Source organism: Trachemys scripta, chromosome 20, assembly GCF_013100865.1.
Source record: "Trachemys scripta elegans isolate TJP31775 chromosome 20, CAS_Tse_1.0, whole genome shotgun sequence".
NCBI classification, from domain to species: domain Eukaryota; kingdom Metazoa; phylum Chordata; order Testudines; family Emydidae; genus Trachemys; species Trachemys scripta.
Window position 1 is genome coordinate 9,641,301 of NC_048317.1, and position 18,290 is coordinate 9,659,590.

Here is an 18,290-nt window from a genome sequence, read left to right on the forward strand (position 1 = left end):
GTGCATCAGTCATTAGACCCGGAGTGTGTGTGATATTGGATCCGGGGGTGTGTGTGTGCGTCACTTTGAACATGGTGTATTTGTGCCTGCATGTCTGAGTGTGAGCTCGTGTGCATAAGCAAACCTACAACACATCCCGGCTGGCTCAGCCGGCCAGTCATTGCCGTGGGTCCTGAATTCGGGGAGCGGTGCCCCTGGCAGGGCAATGTGGTGGCGGCGGCAGCAGGAGAAGGAGGGAGAGCACACTGAAAATATTTTCCATGTCTTTGCCTGAAGTCATTCTGGGATTTCTGAAAAAAACGTGCTGTACATTTTCAGGGCTGCGTCACGAGTGGCCAGGATTACGACTAGCCCACTTTCCTTCATTGACTCAGCTTGTGTGAAAGATCATTATTCATCCGGGGGGGGGGAGGGAGGGGGGTCAAACCATGCTAAGAACTTTCCACTAGTACAAACCACAGATAAGACCGGATCTACTTTATTGTGACAAAGTGCAACATCAACCCTAATAAATCTCTTGTGAGTTAGGACTATGCATTGCAATGCAGAACTTTCTCTTCATCTGCCTCTTTCTAGTTCCCCAAAACCCTTTCTTGTTGCTAAAGTTACTTCTGTCTGCCAAGGTCTGGCACTCCCCTCAGTGTATCCCCTACAGGTTGCAAAGAAGCTCTTTAATTCCCAGAGTCAACATCTTCAGCGCACAACGAACTGGTAAGTAAAGGAGTTTTCTTTTCAAAATACACAAAATTCAAAGTCCTGTTACAATTATATACAAAATAATAGAACAATATAAAATGTACGAAATATTCTAATTTGCACCCATGTATAAAAGTGAGCTTCTATGTGCTTCGGTCAAGTTTTCATCCTGAGTTAGCAATACTGTCGTATGGCCAGGTGGTGCCTGACCTTTTTTTCTTCAGCTGGGACCCCGGCCCACCCTTCCCGTAGCTCCCACGAAGTCAGAGCGTTTGCCCCCACCCCATTGCCCCCAATCACTCATCCACTCTGCACTTGGGGAGTTTCTTCTGTCTTGGGAATTGCTTCTGCTCTGTTATTGAGGTGCTGAAAGAGAGGTGGGAGAAGAAGAATTTCAGTGACACTGATGAGAGAAGGAGATTGGGGGACGTGGACCGAGGGGAAATTCCTTCCTGTGCATTGAGGCAGCACAAGGCCCATGCCTCACTTAAGCCTTTTGGGGCTTCCACCACTTCCCTTGGGGAGGGTCTTCCATTGTGCAATAGATCTCGCGGTCAGGAAATGCCTTCAGATGCATCCCATTGCTCCTAGTGATAGCCCCTAACCATGTTCTCCTTTTGCTCCTGGATACCTGGCCAATATTTGTGGACAGCACCATGTGCATCCTGAAGGTGAGCCATGGTAACTAGGAAAGCCAAGCATGCTGGCTCCAAAATACCACTCCAGTCCTGACCCTCAGAGAGAGAACGTGCACGCATGTGCTTTAGAGTCATGTGGTTTGCTCTTCACCTTAGTGTCCTGTCTACCTTGGGCCTTTGCAGCTTCTTGGTGGGAGGGGAAATGGGGCATCCGTTAATTACACAAGGAAAGCAGGAGAGGGTCATCAGTCTGAGTGGGGGTGGAGGAGCTGTCTCCCATGCAGAGCTAGGATGTATCCGTTTGAGCCAGCCAATGAAACATACACTACAAAGTCCTTCCTAAGAGAGGCGGGTGCTCAGCTGAAGCCTGATCCACACCCCATTGAAGTCAACAGAAGACTAGTCCTATTGATGTCAACCAGGGTTGGATCAGGTCCTCGTGCGGTGGACATATTTTCTGTCTCTCTCTGGTGAGAGCCACACCAGAGCACAAAGAGTTAACACCTTATATGCTTTTCATTTCCCCTGGTCAAGGTGGGAGCAGTGCTGGGGAGCAGTCAAAGAGGCCACGGGTATTTTAATTATGTTTATGAGGTTTTGGATAATAATCACACACGCCAGGCAGCTAACCTAACTCAGAAGGGTTGTTACTATAGCCTGGGTACCTGTACCGCTCAACCCTCATCACTAGGGATCATAGAATCATAGGACTGGAAGGGACCTCGAGAGGTCGTCTAGTCCAGTCCCTGCACTTGTGGCAGGACTAATGATCTAGACCATCCCTGACAGGTGTTTGTCCAACCTGCTCTTCAAAATCCCCCATGATGGAGATTCCACCACCGCCCTAGGCAATTTGTTCCAGTGCTTCACCACCCTGACAGTTAGGAAGTTTTTCCTAATGTTCATCCTAAACTGCCCTTGCTGCAATTTAAGCCCATTGCTTCTTGTCCTATCCTCAGAGGTTAAGAAAAATAATTTTTCTTCCTCCTTGTAACAACCTTCTACATACTTGAAAACCGTTATCACGTTATCTCAGTCTTCTCTTTTCCAGACTAAACAAACCCAATTTTTTCAATCTTCCCTCATAGGTCATGTTTTCTAGACCTTTAATCATTTTTGTTGATCTTCTCTGGACTCTCTCCAATTTGTCCACATCTTTCCTGAAATGTGGCACCCAGAACTGGACACATTACTCCAGTTGAGGCCTAATCAGAGTGGAAGCATTACTTCTCGTGTCTTGCTTACAACACTTCTGCTAATACATCCTAGCTTTCCGTGATAAAAAAATTCTCCGAAAAAAAACCCCATAAAAATCTACATTTTTTTATGATTAAAATGAAACTCTGAACTTTAGTTTCCCTAGCCACAGTACAGAGGAACCGCATTTATCCGATCTAATTGGGCCTGGGCCAAATTGGATAATCAAAAATTGAGATAATCCAGAGACCTTCAGCCCCGGGTGTGGGGCTCGGGCTGTCAGCCGCAGATCGGTTAATACGGAGAGCCCAATAATGGCGGCTCAGATAAACGGGGTTCTACTGTACGTTTTTATTTTTTCACAAAATGTAAAAACGAAAGATTCTCTGTAAAAACGCAAATTCCACGTTTCTTCATGGCAAATGGATTTCTAGGATCCCTGCGCATCACAAACCCGCTGCGTTTTTTCCTTACCATCCACTTTCCTTTCTTGAGACGACTCCTCTTCTGTTTCTTCTTCTTCCTCATTTAGCTCTTCCTCTTCCTCATCTCCTAGCAAAAGTAACGTGATTTAGAAAGCTGGAGCCTCACCCCCAGAACTGTATTTTCAACACAGGGGGCCACTTATAAAAGGCAACATCCAATCACAGCAAACTATTGTCTGTGCACTTAGGAACTAGGAGAGAAAGGTGTAAGTCTCGGGCTGAGTATGCACGCCAGGGAGTCAGCAGCATGCCAGGGTACTATTCCCAGCTTTACCAGTATCTTATTGGCTAGCCTTGGGTGGATCGCTTTGCCGCTCCAGGTCTCAGTTTCCCTATCTGGGAAATGGGTATGGTGCCAAGACCGAGCATTCCCAGGTGCTATAAACCATGGGCCCATTGACTGTGGTAATATATTGACTTCAATAGGTGTTGTTGGATCAAGTCCCAAACGAATAACAGACCCCAAATCTTGCCAGCTAACTAACTGGAATGAGTTGAAAGTGTTAGTGCTGTAACTGAGAGCAGTCTCCTCTATCAAAGAGGAGAAGTGATGTCTAGTGGGTAAAGCACAGCGCTGGGAGACAAGAAATCTGGTTTCTTATCCCTGGCCCTGACTTGCTGTGTGGCCTGGGGCAAGCCACTTCCTCGCTCTGTGCCTTGGTTTCCCTGTGGGTTGTGAGGCTTAACTCGCTAGTGCTTGTAAAGTGCTTTCAGATGCTCGAATGGAAGGGGCCAAAGAAGGGCACAATATTCTTATACCTGTTCCAAAGTCGATGGCTCTCAAGACTTCTGCTATGTGCTCCAGGTCTAGGGTGAAGTAATCCATATTTTCAAAGCCTTGCTCGATCTTCCCCAGACGGCTGCCCTTTGAGGCTTCCACAATTCTGGGGGCGATAGACATAGGGTTCGTTTCCTTAACCGCTGTTCCTCCAGAGGAGAGAATTCCCTGCTCTCGAGTGACTGCAGGTTCTAGCCGGAAAAGATTATCATCCAGGGAGCAAGACCCAGGGAAGCCCTCTCTGAAATCCTCTGTCTCACGCAAGGTGCTTGAGAGATCTTCCCACCCTCCCTTTGACCTCCGCCACAGGGCATTGCATTAACGCCTTCCGAATCCTGGCAATTGCCAGCTGACTGTTCTAGACACCCTCTTTCAGATGATCCCAGGGCACCTCCCAGCAATCTTGGAGCCTGCATGCTGAGGGAGGGTAAATGGACTGCAGAGGAGCTGGAAAGGCAGAAAGCTCTGGCCTCTGGACGCAGGGGTAGTTCAACAGGATACACACCCTGTCTCCAGGTCACACTTTATCCCTTTCTGGGCTTTTGGCTTTATTGGTAACTCAATTAACAGCATCAAGCCCAAGCTCTGGCTTTCTCCTGAAGCTTAGCTGGTCCTACGTTTCCCTCCAGCACCTCTCTAGCCAGACTCTGCCTTCCCTAGGGCTTGTCTTCACTTGCACCTGTTTCACTTAAAGTGTGATTTTAAACCAACCTGGGGTAAACTGGTGCAGCCGCCTGTGTGGACACCCTGATTCTGGATTAAACTCGGTGTATTTGGGTGGCGCGAAATCAATTAGGAATCAGTTTAAGCGAAAGTGAAATTAGCGTCCCCACAGCCTTTCGCACCAGCTGAACTAGCTCAGCTTAAAAAAAGCAATTTAAGTGAAACCAGCGCAACTTTCTCATACGGCCGAGCCTTCCCGGAGAGGTTCTTTTATCTCCCAGTGGGAGCTCGCGTGATCCACCCACTGGTGTGACTCTGGAGTAATTGTACTGCCCCCTCTTGCACACTTCACATGCCTGAGTCAAACAGGCTCATCAGCAGAGCTCTATAGCTAGGGACCTACCAAATTCACGGTCCAGTTTGGTCAATTTCACGGTCATAGGATTTTACAAATCAGAAATGGAATGATTTCAGCTATTTAAATCTGAAATTTCACGGTGGTGTGATTGTAAGAGTCCTGACCCAGAAAGGAGTTGTGGGGTGTGTGTGTGTGTGTGGGGCAAGGTTATTGTAGTAAAGTCACAGTCCTGCTACCTTTACTTCTGCGCTGTTGTTGGTGGCCGTGCTGCCTTCAGAGCCGGGCAGCTGGAGCGCGGCGGCTGCTGGCCGGGATCCCAGCTCTGAAGGCAGAGCCGGCACCAGCAGCGCAGAAGTAATAGCATGGTGTGGTATTGTCACTCATGCTGCTGCCTTCAGAGTTGGGCCCTCAGTCAGCAGCCGCCGCTCTCCGGCCGCCCAGCTCTGAAGGCAGCACAGAAGTAAGGGTGGAAATACCGCAACCCCTTGTGACCCCCCTGCAACTCCCTTTTGGGTCAGGACCCCCAGTTTGAGAAACGCTTGTCTCCCCTGTGAAATCTGTATAGTATAGGGTAAAAGTGCACAAAAGACCAGATTTCAGGGACCGTGACGCGTTTTTCATGGCGGTGAATTTAGTAGAGCCCTATCAATAGCCTAAGAACCTGCCATTCTATTCCAGTCTCTTGCTGGTCAGAGGGGATCATAACAGAGAAACTTTATAGCAGCTCAGAATTTGCTTTCTCCTGGATTCTTTTTAAAGGACCCGGGTATTTAAACATGAAACTGGAACCGGGCTGCTCTTGGGAAGGGGTACGGGTGCTAACCCCTGTTATTTTCTGGGAACAATCCTCAGGTGGATTTTAACGTTGCTGTAGAGTCTCAGACCGTGGCACTGAAGCAGCAATTTAAAAATGCAACCCCGGGCGGACTTACGTTTTAATGAGCTGCTTGGCATTCTGTGAAGAGAGCAAAGGAGAGGGAGAACGAGGTGAGAAGCAAGTTACCAAGAAGGTGATAAAAGCAGCGCGTATGAAGCTGGCACCAGGTGCCGTGTCGCCAGCGCTAAGCAGGGTTTGTCAGACCAAGTGGGGGCGGGGCTGTGATTTGGGGGTTTTGACTAGCAAGCCGCTGCCCCCTCGGCCAGAGTTAGATCACCCTTTCCAGCCGCTCTTGGGAACTCTAGGTTATTCCCTCTTGCTGGGTTGAAAGCCCATGTTCTCCCTAGAAACCCAGTCCACCCAGGGACACGCAGAGGCTGGATCCTTGGTGAGGATAAAGGATGCCACGGAGGGTCAAGGTTGGTGGGGGGCAGAGCTGATTTGGGAGGAGACTGGGAGGCTGAATCTGACTTGTGGGGTTCAGGAGGGTGGAGCAAACCACGCTGCTCGATCCAGGCTCCATCCCTCCCTTGGCCGGAGAGGAGCCACTTACTGTGAGAAAAGTAGCCCCTCCTGTCTCCTCCAGGGACTGAAACGCTGTCTCCATCAGCTTGGTGGACTCCTCCAGCTGCTCTTTGTACTGCTGGATCAGAGCCTGCACCAAGCTGGTCTTTTCTTCCTGCTCCTTTGTGACCTTCTGCAGCAGTTCGCTCTTCTTCTCCTCCAGGACTGCAATGAGGGCGTTAATCTTCTCGCACAGCTCCTGCTTCACCAGCCGGCTGTTGTCCTGCCAACGGACGAAGGGCATGAGCATCTCGAAGCAGAGGGGACACAGGTACGCTCCCAGATCTCCCCCCGAGGCAGCACAGCCGCACTGAATGATCCCAACCACAGGCAGCCAGAGATTACAAATGCACAGAGCTCAGATCTCAGGGAACCCCCCGCGGAACTCAGACCTAGCTCTTATCTCTGGGCACAGCAGTTTCCAGAGACTTCCTGCCACCTGGCAATCCCTTAGACTCTCTTGCCGATAATACAAATATAGTGGCACTAGCAACAGGGGAAATGGAAACCAGTAGTGGAGGCCATGTTCCTGGTGGTGAGAGCAGGGCACTGGAAGCCAAGACTCCGGGGTTCTACCCTCAGTTCTGGCACTGACCCAAGACTGTAAGTTCTTTGGGGGAGAGATCATTGGTTTGTTCTGTGATCGCACAGCGCCTAGCGCCATGTGGTCCTGGCACTCCTTGGTGCTACCATAACACAAGAAATAAAAACTGACTAATCCTGGGCAAGTCACTTTAACTGGGCCGTGACTCAGTTTCCCTGTCTGAAAAACGAGGCTAATAATGCCCCTTTCACAGGGAGATGGGCGGCTCGGTTAACAAAGGTTTGTAAATGGGGCTTTGCAAACATCATGTGGAAGACAGAATGCAAAATATTCCTGTTAACGTCAGCAGATACCCCCCCTGGGGCCTGGTAGTATTACTTTAACCAGTTCCAAACATCAGATAATGACCAGTGTGACCGTCCCCTATTTTACCAACCGGATCCTTTAGAATAATGCTTTGCACATCCATCGTGCTGAGAATCTCAGAGAATCGTTCAATTAAACTGCAGTTTTGTTAACTCAAATTTTGCAAAACGCTGTATGACCTAAGGGCTGGTGTCAGGGGCAGGGGATGCCCGCAGCCAGCATAGAGCGATGATGTGCATGACTGTATGGGGTGACATGCATCTCATGGCTGTGTGAAGACCACAAAACAGCGGGGGGACTGATGGCCAATGGCTCGCATGTGTTGTTTACTGTTCATTGTGGCATCATGGTTTGCACCATGGGAGAATGTACGTGCCTCTGACCTCCCCATCCTAAGAGCAAGGTGCTGGCCATTCTCCTTGTCTTACAACAATTCGGAGCGTCCACTGAAACCTGGGTAAAAATTGAATCCTGCTGCATTATTATCTTAGTGGGGAAACAGACACAGATGGGTTAAGTGACTTGCCCAGTGTCGCCCAATGAGTCTGTGGCAGGGCTGAGAATGAAGCCCAGGAGTATCAACTCTCAGAACTTTGCTCTAATCATTAGATCCTGCACCCCTCCCAGAGCTGGAAAGAGAACCCAGGAGTCCTGCCTCCTAGTTGACAGCTCTAACCACTAGCTCCCCCAGTCCCCATCTCTTTTGTGTAAAAGCCCTCCCGTTGAGTTAAACAGGATTCTCAGTCATGTGGACTAAGAGGGAAGCTGCTCCCGACACCTGCATTAGCCGTTCAAGGACATTGCTGGGGGTTGGATTTCGTCTCTGCCACTCAGATTTCGAAGGGCTCCGTCGTTTTTCCCATTCCTCACCTCGGTGGTTTTGCAGGAGTCCTCCAGCTGGCTGATGATGGTCTGGACTCTGTCGTTCCCAGCCACCAGCATGGAGATGCAGTTGGTCAGCTCCATCTGTGAGAGGGGAACAGAAATAGATTTAACCCTTACCCTTCCAGGCCTGGGTGAAGGCCTGTATTGCTGTCTTAAGAGGGAGAGTGGGGTTGGTGGGCCGACAGGACGGTGTGCCCCGTCACTGAAGGCTAATCCCTTTTCAGGAAGAGGAGAAGTAGGAGAGGGGGGAAAGGCCTTGGCACCGTCTCCAGGATGGGGCAAGAGAGGAGGAACACAGTCTCAATGCTGGGGATAAGTGCACAGCAAGAAGAGCGTCAAAACTGTCTCCATGTGGTGGGGGTAGAGCCAGATGGACAGCCTGGGCATCTCTGGTCCTGTTGGGTGGGTGGGGTAATGGCACGAGATGCCCAAGGATCAAGGAACGTTAACAGTGGAGCTGGGAGGGAACCCTGAACGGCAGGAAAGAGTGGTCCATGGAAGTGCATGGGGGGAGGAGAAGGAGGAAGATTTGGCTCTGGGAGGCAGGCAGCTACCATGGGTATTAAATATATTTTTAATGGAAACTGAGGTTTGTGGGGAGGGATAGCTCAGTGGTTTGAGCATTGGCCTACTAAACCCAGGGTTGTAAATTCAATCCTTGAGGGAGCCACTTAGGGATCTGGGGCAAAATCAATACTTGGTCCTGCTAGTGAAGGCAGGGGGCTGGACTTGATGACCTTTCAGGGTCCCTTCCAGTTCTATAAGATAGGTATATTCCCATTTATTATTATATTAATGGCCCATCCTAACCCACCCAAATGGTCTGGATGCCAGTGAAAAATGGACATCTGTCTGCTTAAGGCTCCCGGGCTTCTACCCCATTCAACAGGGAGGAGGGTGCCCTGGTGGGGGAGATCTTGCCATCCATGGATCCCATCCAAGATACCCAGGGGAAGACCTCAGCTCTTATGGGTCTGCTCACAGCCAGGGCCGGCTCTAGGCACCAGCCTGGCAAGCAGGTGCTTGGGGCGGCCACTCCAGAGGGGGGCGGCCCGTTCAGCTATTTGACGGCAATTCGGCGGATGGTCCCTCACTCCCGCTCGGAGAGAAGGACCTCCCGCCGAATTGTCGCCGCAGATCGCGATTGCGACCGCGGCTTTTTTTTTTGGCTGCTTGGGGTGGCCAAAACCCTGGAGCCGGCCCTGCTCACAGCTGTAGACACTGCTCCCTCGGGGACTGGTGCTGGCTGCCGGGCCTTGCTCCCCAGCTCTCAAGTGACTCTAAATATAGACAGATGACTGCTTCACGACGGCAGCCCCCTCCGCCTATTAATACCCCAGTGCTCAGCCTCGGAAGCTATTCCTGAAAGGCCCAGCTCAGCACATCACAGGTGCCAAACTCATCCCCTCAGAGACCTCATCTACATTCCAAGCGATCGGCTGTGAACCCCAACTAGGGTCAAGGAGCCGCAGCCTCTGGCCCCGCTGTGGAGCGTCCAGTTGAGGCCAGGCCAGGGTTTAGTACGGGTCGATGGGCTCCTTTCCCCAGGGAGAGGGAAGCAGCAGTGACCCAGCCGGTACCTTTTGCCCCTGGAAGACGTTCTGAAGTGGTGCAACTTCGCAGTCTTTGTGAGCTCCGAAGACTTTGCACATGGAGCAAGTGGGCACCTCGCAGGTCAAGCAGTAGATGTTGATCTTCTCGTCTTCGTGCTCCTTGCACATGGGGTGGTTTCCTTTCTTCAGGGGCCTGCTGAAGACAGCAAGAAACGGGACAGGGTTAACAGCTTTGAGCGGCATTTATTCACATTTGAGTTGTGGCAGATCCAGATTGAAACACCCACCGGATGATGATAGGAAGCAGAGACCGGGATGTGGTCTATACAGCTGAAGAATAACCAGCACTGGCCTTCTGAGTTGTAGGGCCAGATCCTGATTTAAGTTACACCAGCTCAAACCCAGACTAGCTCCAGGGCAGTCACTGGGTTCAATGGAGTTAATCTGGATTTACAGCGGTGTAATGGAGACCAGAACCTGGACTTCGCTTTGTACAGTGGAGTTTGGATCAACTCCCAACCCGTCTCTAATGTTACCCGTGTCAGTGATGTAATGTTTAGAGCCAGCGCCGGTATGTGCCAGGATCTCTGATCAGCTCTCTCTGGCCAGGCAGAGTTCTGTATTTAATCACAGCAAGCGAACCCTCCAGGGCTGTCACGCCACAGCACGGAGAGCATTTCCGGTCCAGGCGTCCCGGGAGAGATTTTACTGCTCAGGGTCAATCCCCAGCTTCTCTGCTTTTCCGTGGAGATCTGTTTAAACAGAGGACTCTCACCGGCTGCCACTTTCCAGCCAGCATCACTCCGTCACCCCACCACACACCAATGAGGCCTCTGGGACCACAGACAGGCCTGTCGAGGGAAATTTGGGGTCCCGCCCCCTTCCATGTTACATTCTTTACCCAGACATTACAGACAGCTTTGGGGGCCCTCTAAGTTTGGGGACCTAGTTCAATTGCCTCCCCCTTCCCTTTCCCATCAGCTGTGACCACTGAAACCCCATCAGGGTTACAGAGCCACTGATGGCTAGATCCAGGATTCAAGGATGATGTGGGGTACCCTAATTATAGACATATGATACAAAGGCTCACTCTGTCCTCTTTAAGGCAAAACCTCTGGTGCTGCTGGCTTCTTATTTCCTCCTCCAGAAACCTACAGTCTATTTAAACACAGGTGGTTGGCCAGGAACTTTGACCTACTTTCCCCCCTTTTTAGGCAGGGTGACTGCAGCTGAGAGATCTTTAAAGGGGAAGTTAAATAAAGCCGCTCGGCCCAACTTTCAGCGTGGGGAACCCAGAGCGGTCAAAAATCACGAGGCAGAGAGGCTGCCAAACGTCCCGGGATTGGCTTAAAATCATTAGACTAGAGCAGGGGAGTCTCAAACTTCACAGCACTGTGACCCCCTTCTGACAACAAAAATGACTGCTCGACCCCAGGAGGGGGGACTGAAGTCTGAGCCCACCCGAGCCCTGCTGCCCCAGGCTGGGGGACCAAAGCCCGAGCCCCACCGTCCTGGGCGGGGGGCCTGTAGCCTGAGCCCCACCACCCAGGCCTGAAGCCCTTGAGCTTCGGCCCTGGGCAGTGGGACTCAGGCTTTGACCCTCGGTGGTGGAGTTCGGGCTTCAGCTTCAGCCCCAGGTGCCAGCAAGTCTAACGCCAGCCCTGGCGACCCCATTAAAATGGGGTCCCAACCCACTTTGGGGTCCCAACCCACAGTTTGAGAACCCCTGGACTAGTGCTTTTCTTGGCTGCCTGGGTTTTGAGCATTTAGGGGGTCGCATTTTCAAACTTTTCTCTGGAATCAGGAAGGCTAGAAACTTGGTTTTTTAAAACTAAATGAAAGCTGAGAGTCTCCTATAATCTCCTGGCTCCAGAAAAAATACCAGATAATGCGAGCCTTGTGATACAATCATGAGATGTAGCAACCCTGCAACTTGGACAAGTCACTTTCCATCTCTGGTGCCTGTTTCCCCTGCCTCCATTTGTAGCTCCCGGCCGGCCCAGTGAGAACTCACAGTAATGGATCGGCATTCACGTCCCACTCCCCGTCAGTACCCAGCCCGGGGCGGGGGAAGCGAATGATCCAACCAGCGGACCAAATTTGGTGATGAATCCTGATCACGTGCCACCTGAGGCATGTTGTGCATATGCTAAGAAGTGCTATGATAATAATAAGCATCGGGGGGGATATGGTAGAGGTCGATACACTCATGACTGTTGTGGAAAAACTGAATAGAGAAGTGCCATTTGCCCTTTTCCGCAATACAAAAAACAGGAGTCATCTGATGAAATTGATAGGCAGCAGGTTTCATACAAACAAGAGGAAGTAGTTTTTCCATGCCAGACACAGTTAACCTGTGGAACTCATTGCTAGGGGATGTTATGATGGCCAAGAGTATAACTGGGTTAAAAAAAAAAAAAAAAGGACTGGATAAGTTCATGGAGGATAGTGCCATGAGTGGCTGTTAGCCAAGATGATCAGGGATGCAACCCCCTACTTGAGTGACCCTAAACCTCTGATAACCAGAAGCTGGGGTGGAAGATGGGTGGATCACTCCAAAATTGCCCTGTTATAAAATAAATATATGGAGATATACCTATCTCACAGAACTGGAAGGGACCCTCAAAGGTCATGGAGTCCAGCCCCCTGCCTTCACTAGCAGGACCAAGTATTGATTTTGCCCCAGATCCCTAAGTGGCCCCCTCAAGGATTGAACTCACAACCCTGGGTTTATCAGGCCAATGCTCAAACCACTGAGCTATCCCTCCCCTTGCTCCCCCTGTTCTCCCTGAAGCTGTGGTACTGGCCACTTTCAGGGACAGGACCCTGGGCTAGAGGGTCTGGCCCAGTATAGCAGTTCTTGCGTTTTTAAGTGACAACAAACAACAGAGCCGATCACTGTGGCATCGTACCTGACGCTGTTCCACCTCATCGCCTAGCCTATTACCACGGCCCTACCTTTATACTCGTTTGGCCAATTATTCTCTGTGTCACCGTGCTCATATCCAAGCCAATCTCAATTCTTTTCTCAAGTAGGAGCTTGAGGCAAGGGGCCAGATAGATCCTCAGCTGGTGTAGATCGGCCCCGCTCCGTTGACTGCAATGGAATGATGCCAATTTGCAGTAGCCGAGGATCTGGCCAAGGATATCACATGTTTCGCTAATGCTGGCTGTGTTACAGCTCCTGCATTTGCTCCCTCCTCGCCGCAACTTGATTTTAAAAGGAGCCGTCAAGCTGATCTGGGCATGATTGGTTCTTTATCCATAGAGTTAGCTCCATGACTTCACTATTGGAGCTAGATTTAGCAGATATCCCCCAACCCCTTTTTAAAAACACAGGTACCATATTTGCCCCCCATATAGCACCTGTCTCTGTCTCCATGACTTCCAAATAATATTGCCAGTGATTCAGTAAATTCATCTGTTAATTCCTTTAAGGCCTTGGAATCCATATCTGCACCTGCTGACTTATAAATACTCTCTTTTTCCTAGTCCCCTGCCTGCATGTGTTATCAGCACTTACATACCAAGTCATCACTTCCTGGTCATTCATGCCTTCTCTCGCTTTATATTTCTGGTTTAGATCAAGTTTTAAAAATGAAGAGTAGGTCCCTGCAATCATTGCTGATTTCACACCCTTCCTCATTTATGAATGGATCTATTTTCTCTCTCCTGTAAATCTGATCGTATTCCCTTTAAGCAGCTATAAACCTGCCAGAGGCATAGCGAGCGCCCTCCGTACCCTCCAACCGGAGGGGGCCCCGCAAGGAAGGGGGCCCCTAAAAGTGGCAAAATAAATACCGCATTCCAGTTTCTGCATTGTAAGGGGCCCCGCCCGGACATATGTTCGGAGGGGGCCACCGTTCGGAGGGGGCCACGTTCTTTGTTGCTACGGCCAACCTGCTGTCCTTATTTTTTCTCCTACAAACTGCCAGTGACTTTACATTCCTGGTTGGTCTCCTCCCCACTTCTCCAACTAGCACAGAACATTTCCATCTCTTCAGACCACTGAGCAATCCCTGCTGAAGCCCCGGTGGCAATTTCTGATTCTTTGTGTTATTCCTTTTCAGGGGAAGGCTGCATGTGGTCTGGGGTGCACAATGGAACCTGATCTCTGACTGGTCCCTCTAGGTGCTAAAGTAACATAAATAATAAGGAATCATAGAAGTCTAGCTTTCGTCTACAATCCCAGGGCTTGATTGTCTTCTGCTGCAGCGTAAGGCTGGTGAGATTTCAATGTAGCTAATATTTGGTGTTTTTCTTAAAGCTTCGGCTGCTGGAATCATGAGACTCTTGGCCCCTGCCCCGCCACTAGGTTTCTAGGGCTTGTGATTGTGGAGAAGAGCTGAGTGCATTCCAACAGCTTGAACCCAGCAGGCAAATAACAAAGATCAACCATCTATTTCAGGGGTTCTCAAAGTGGGGGTCAGGACCCTCAGGGGGTCACGAGGTTATTACATGGGGGGTCGCGAGCTGTCAGCCTCCACTCCAAACCCTGCTTTGCCTCCAGTATTTATAATGGTGTTAAATATATTAAAAAGTGTTTTTAATTTATAAGGGGGGGGTTGCACTCAGAGGATGGCTATGTGAAAAGGGGTCACCAGCATAGGCGCCGACCCCATGGATGCTCCGGGGCTGGAGCACCCATGGGGAAAAATTGGTGGGTGCTCTGCACCCCGCCCTGCCCCCCCCGCCCCAGCCCACCTCTGCCTCCTCCCCTGAGCGCACCACCATGTCCTGCTTCTCCCCCCTCCCTCCCAGCGCTTGCGCCACGAAATAGCTGTTTCCCAAGCCTGGGAGGGAGGGGGAGAGAAGGGGGAAAGTGGCATGCTTGGGGGGGAGGCGGGGCCAGAGCGGGGATTTGGGGAGGGATCCAATAGGTGCAGGGAGGGGTGGAGTTAGGGTGGGGACTTTGGGGCAGGGGTGGAGTCGGGGCGGGGGTGCGAGCACCCACCAGTGCAGAAAAAAGTTGGCAACTGTGGTCACCAGTACAAAAGTTTGAGAACCACTAATCTATTTCCTCTCCCACCCCCCAAATCATGAATGTTTCAAGGCTTGACACATGATTTTTGACTGGGGTTGGCAGTACGGAGTTACGCCTGATAACACTGCGGTGAGAGCAGAATTAGGCCCAGGAATTGTCCTGCTTCTTCCAAATCCACCCTGCTCATCGGTTTTCTGAAATCCCCAGAATTTGCTCTCTTGAAATCCAGCTGTGTTGCACTGCCATTCTCTCCGACTCCACTCCTTTGCAGGGGGAGATCCCAGGAACTCAGTAGGACCAAGCTTTGTTATTGCCACAAGTTCTCACTCAGCTGGTTCATTTGCTTAAGCAAACTGACTGGCTGCTAGAGAAAGGAAAGTTTCTTGCACAGGGTGGGTCAATAGTGAAGCTTGGGATCCATGGATCAAATATTGGTGGTGTCAAACGACTCTCCGGGCAACATTTGATTTGCTGTGGTTTGGATGAACATGGACTGGGGGAAATGATCGGGATTAGTGCAGGCTGGATGTGGGATCTGTTTCAATGTGGCCATGAGGGCGCTCTGCCTGGGAGAGCTGGATGAGAGCCAGGAAGAACATGAATTGAAAATCCTTCATCCCTGGGAAGTTTTCCCCGTTAGCTCTTACCGGAGAGAACCTGTGAAAGATCATCCCACCCCAGCTACTGAGAAACACCAGGGCTGGACAATGCAGCAAGACGGGGGCCTGGCTAACCTGGAGTACTCCTGCTTGTAGATGTCAATGATGTTCTCCACCAGGAGGTTCCGCTGCAGGCCATAGACTCCGTGCCGGTCCAGGATCACTTCGTGACGGCAGGAGGGGCAACGAAAGCGCCCCCCGGAGAGGGTGGTCCCCCGGCTCTGCCAGTATGGGTTAGCAGCCTGGGAGTATCACCAGCACAAGGTCAAAGGTCAATGTCTCCCCAGACACACAGACACGCGCAACATCCTTAAAACCCACCATTGCCATGGACTCATTTAAACACCACCCTGTCCCCTCAGCATTTCCCCCGGGACAAAACATGCATCCCTGAAATGCCCATCACCAGAGGGTCTCATATCCCATAATGCTTTGCATTCATATGAGCACCTGCCATCAGAGAATCTCTAAACACTTTATGATCAATTAATTAAGGCAGCAAATATCATCTCCATTGTACAGATGGGGCACCTGGGGCAAAGCCAGATTAACGAGATTTGCCCAAGGTCACCCAGTAAGTGCATGGCAGATCTGGGAATAGAGCCCAGGAGTCCTGATTCCTGGACCTCTGCTTTAGACACATCCCTACCCCTGCCCTTTAGAAAAGGCTCTTAAGAGCAATGTTAGTATGTTTCCCTATTGTGCAAGGGAATGTTGTGAGGTTTAATTCATTAACGTTTTAAAAATGCTTCGAGATCCTCAGATCAAAATTTGCTCCATGGGGTGTAAAAAGGTTTATTCATGGACCAGATCTCAGGGTCCTGACCCAGTGCCCACTTCTCCACTGCTCTGCATCTTCTGGGGTCGCTTATACCTGCGGGGGGAAAGCCATCCAATCAGAATTTCCCTCTTGCACTAGCGGCAGCAGGCTTCATGGACCATGCACAGGCGTGAAGAAGCCCATCAGATGCGCGGCAGCGGAGAAGCCGAGTTTTTTTTGCGGAGGCAAAATTCCCACTGAGGGGTTTGAACTGAGTGAGACCTCGACATTCTGCCCATTGTCCTTACAAGTAAACAGAGGTCTGCACATGGGGGAAGTGCCCTTTCTGTCCATTTCAAGAACCAACCGTTAATTAGAAACCAGCTGGGACAGCCCCCAACTCCCTGCACAGCTGCCCCCATTCCCGGAGCGGTACAGGGCTTTGGGAAGCCTGCATCCCTCGAGTCCCGTGCCAGCAAGCGGGTGATTTCACCCTCCCTGCCTGGTTTTCTCCCGCTTTCTCTTTATTGCTGGGAACGTTGGACAGGAACAGCACGGCTCAGCAAGTGAGGGAGTAAGATGGGGGCCAAGCAGTCAGTTTTATCAGCTGGCTCGTCCCCCGTCTAAGCAGAGAGAGCAGACTCCTGCAGCAGGGGAGAAGGGTCCATTCTGGATCCGTTTGCCAAGCCAGGCTCAGATGCCATGGTCCCGATCCAACTCCCGTGGAAGTCAAGGGGATTCTAGCCCTATGGCACCAACATACATAGTGAGAAGCCTCACCCACCTCTGATGGACAAGCACAGCCTAGAAGAGCACAATCTACTACACTGAGAGCCAGGATTTCTGGTCTACCTAGAATCAGGTCTTTCCCCACCCAGTGTCGGTATCCACAGTTTTCGGAACATCCCCAGCCAGGGACCACCCATGGAAGACTGGCCGTTCCAGCCACTTCCCAGCCGCCTCCCTCGCTCAGTTCTCCCGCAAGCACACTCTGGCTGTAGACGTTTGATCCCCAGCGACCGCGCTGTAGGTTTCACACACAACTGTCCAAGAATTCCCACCTGCGGCCAGGCTGCGGGAGCAGCCCGGCCCGGTGCCACAGGTTCTGTTTGCAGGGCACTGACCTGGAAGATGTCGCTGGCACATTTCCGACATAGGTTGTGCTGACAGGGAAGGATCACCACGGGCTTGGTGAACATTTCCAGGCAGATGGGGCAGATCAGCTGCTTCTCCAGGTTCTCCATGGGGGTGGAGTCTCGGATAATGCTGGACTGGTAATCCATTGTGCTGGCCGACCTCTCCGAGTTATATCCCACTGCCGGCTCCTCCTGGCTCGTTGGCAGCTCCTCAGTAAACTGTCCTGGGTCTCTCCTGGCTTCTTCAACGGGACCACGTTCTGAGCTCAGCTTCTTGCTCCTGCCTTTGTCTCCTAGCACTTGTCTATTTATAATTTATCTCAGGGTCACATGTGCTTGAGAAGAGGTCGAGTTTCCAGCTGAAATGCCTGTCACATGTGAGAATGAGCAATCGCCCCTCCAGAGAGCGAGAGGGCTGTAAACAGGACCGAGGACAACCTGTTCGGGGCTGGCCGCAGCTACGTTTCCAGGGATTTTGCGGGGTCTTTCTGAACAAAGAAACTGGAGACGTAGCTGTAAACAGAGTCATCCCCCTCCTGAACCCCAGCCTGTCCTCAGCCTTCTGTATCACGAAGGGTTAACCGTGAAAACCCTGCGTGCTCCAACACACTCCCCTTGCTCAGCCACTGGCAGGACAGCTGGATCCCTGCTCAGCATCACAGATTTCCACACGGCCCCCTCCCAACTCCCCCGGTCTCTGATTGCTGTTCCTCTGAGCTTCACAGCCACCCAGCCCTGCTCAGCTCCAGTGGGACTTGCATCTTCTCTGCTCCTCAGGCATCTTCATGCACTCCATGAGTGCAGGGGACTGGACTAGATGACCTCGCCAGGTCCCTCCCAGTCCTACGATTCTAAGTTCTGTTAAGCCTCTTAATGCCAATTAAGCATGTCGTGGGATTATAGACCCTCTGCAATCTTGCTATCGTTAATGCAACACGACACCACAAAAGATCACGACCCAGGGTGTATTTCAATTGTTCAGCACACCGGGAACCCTTATTAATCTCAATTTTACAGCTCCTCCAAGCCGCTTCCCTCCCCTCATACTCTCCCCAGGTTTTGTCACCACGTTGATCGTCTCCCACCCCGAATATCATGCTCATGTTGTCATGTATATATAGAGAGAACATGACTAATAACAGACTGC

At 51.1% G+C, this 18,290-nt stretch overlaps 1 protein-coding gene across 1 annotated transcript; it reads right to left on the bottom strand.

The window, feature by feature from the left end:
• Nucleotides 1-460: 460 nt before the first annotated feature.
• TRIM63 (tripartite motif containing 63) lies at nt 461-17,631 on the bottom strand. Its single transcript, XM_034754196.1, has 9 exons — nt 17,132-17,631; nt 15,323-15,489; nt 9,632-9,800; nt 8,037-8,132; nt 6,246-6,479; nt 5,748-5,770; nt 3,776-3,900; nt 3,006-3,083; nt 461-1,062 (listed from the first exon to the last, which is right to left on the bottom strand). The coding sequence occupies exons 1-9, from the start codon at nt 17,288-17,290 to the stop codon at nt 1,052-1,054; spliced, it is 1,062 nt and encodes a 353-aa protein (XP_034610087.1). The 5' UTR covers nt 17,291-17,631; the 3' UTR covers nt 461-1,051.
• Between the last annotated feature and the right edge of the window lie 659 nt (nt 17,632-18,290).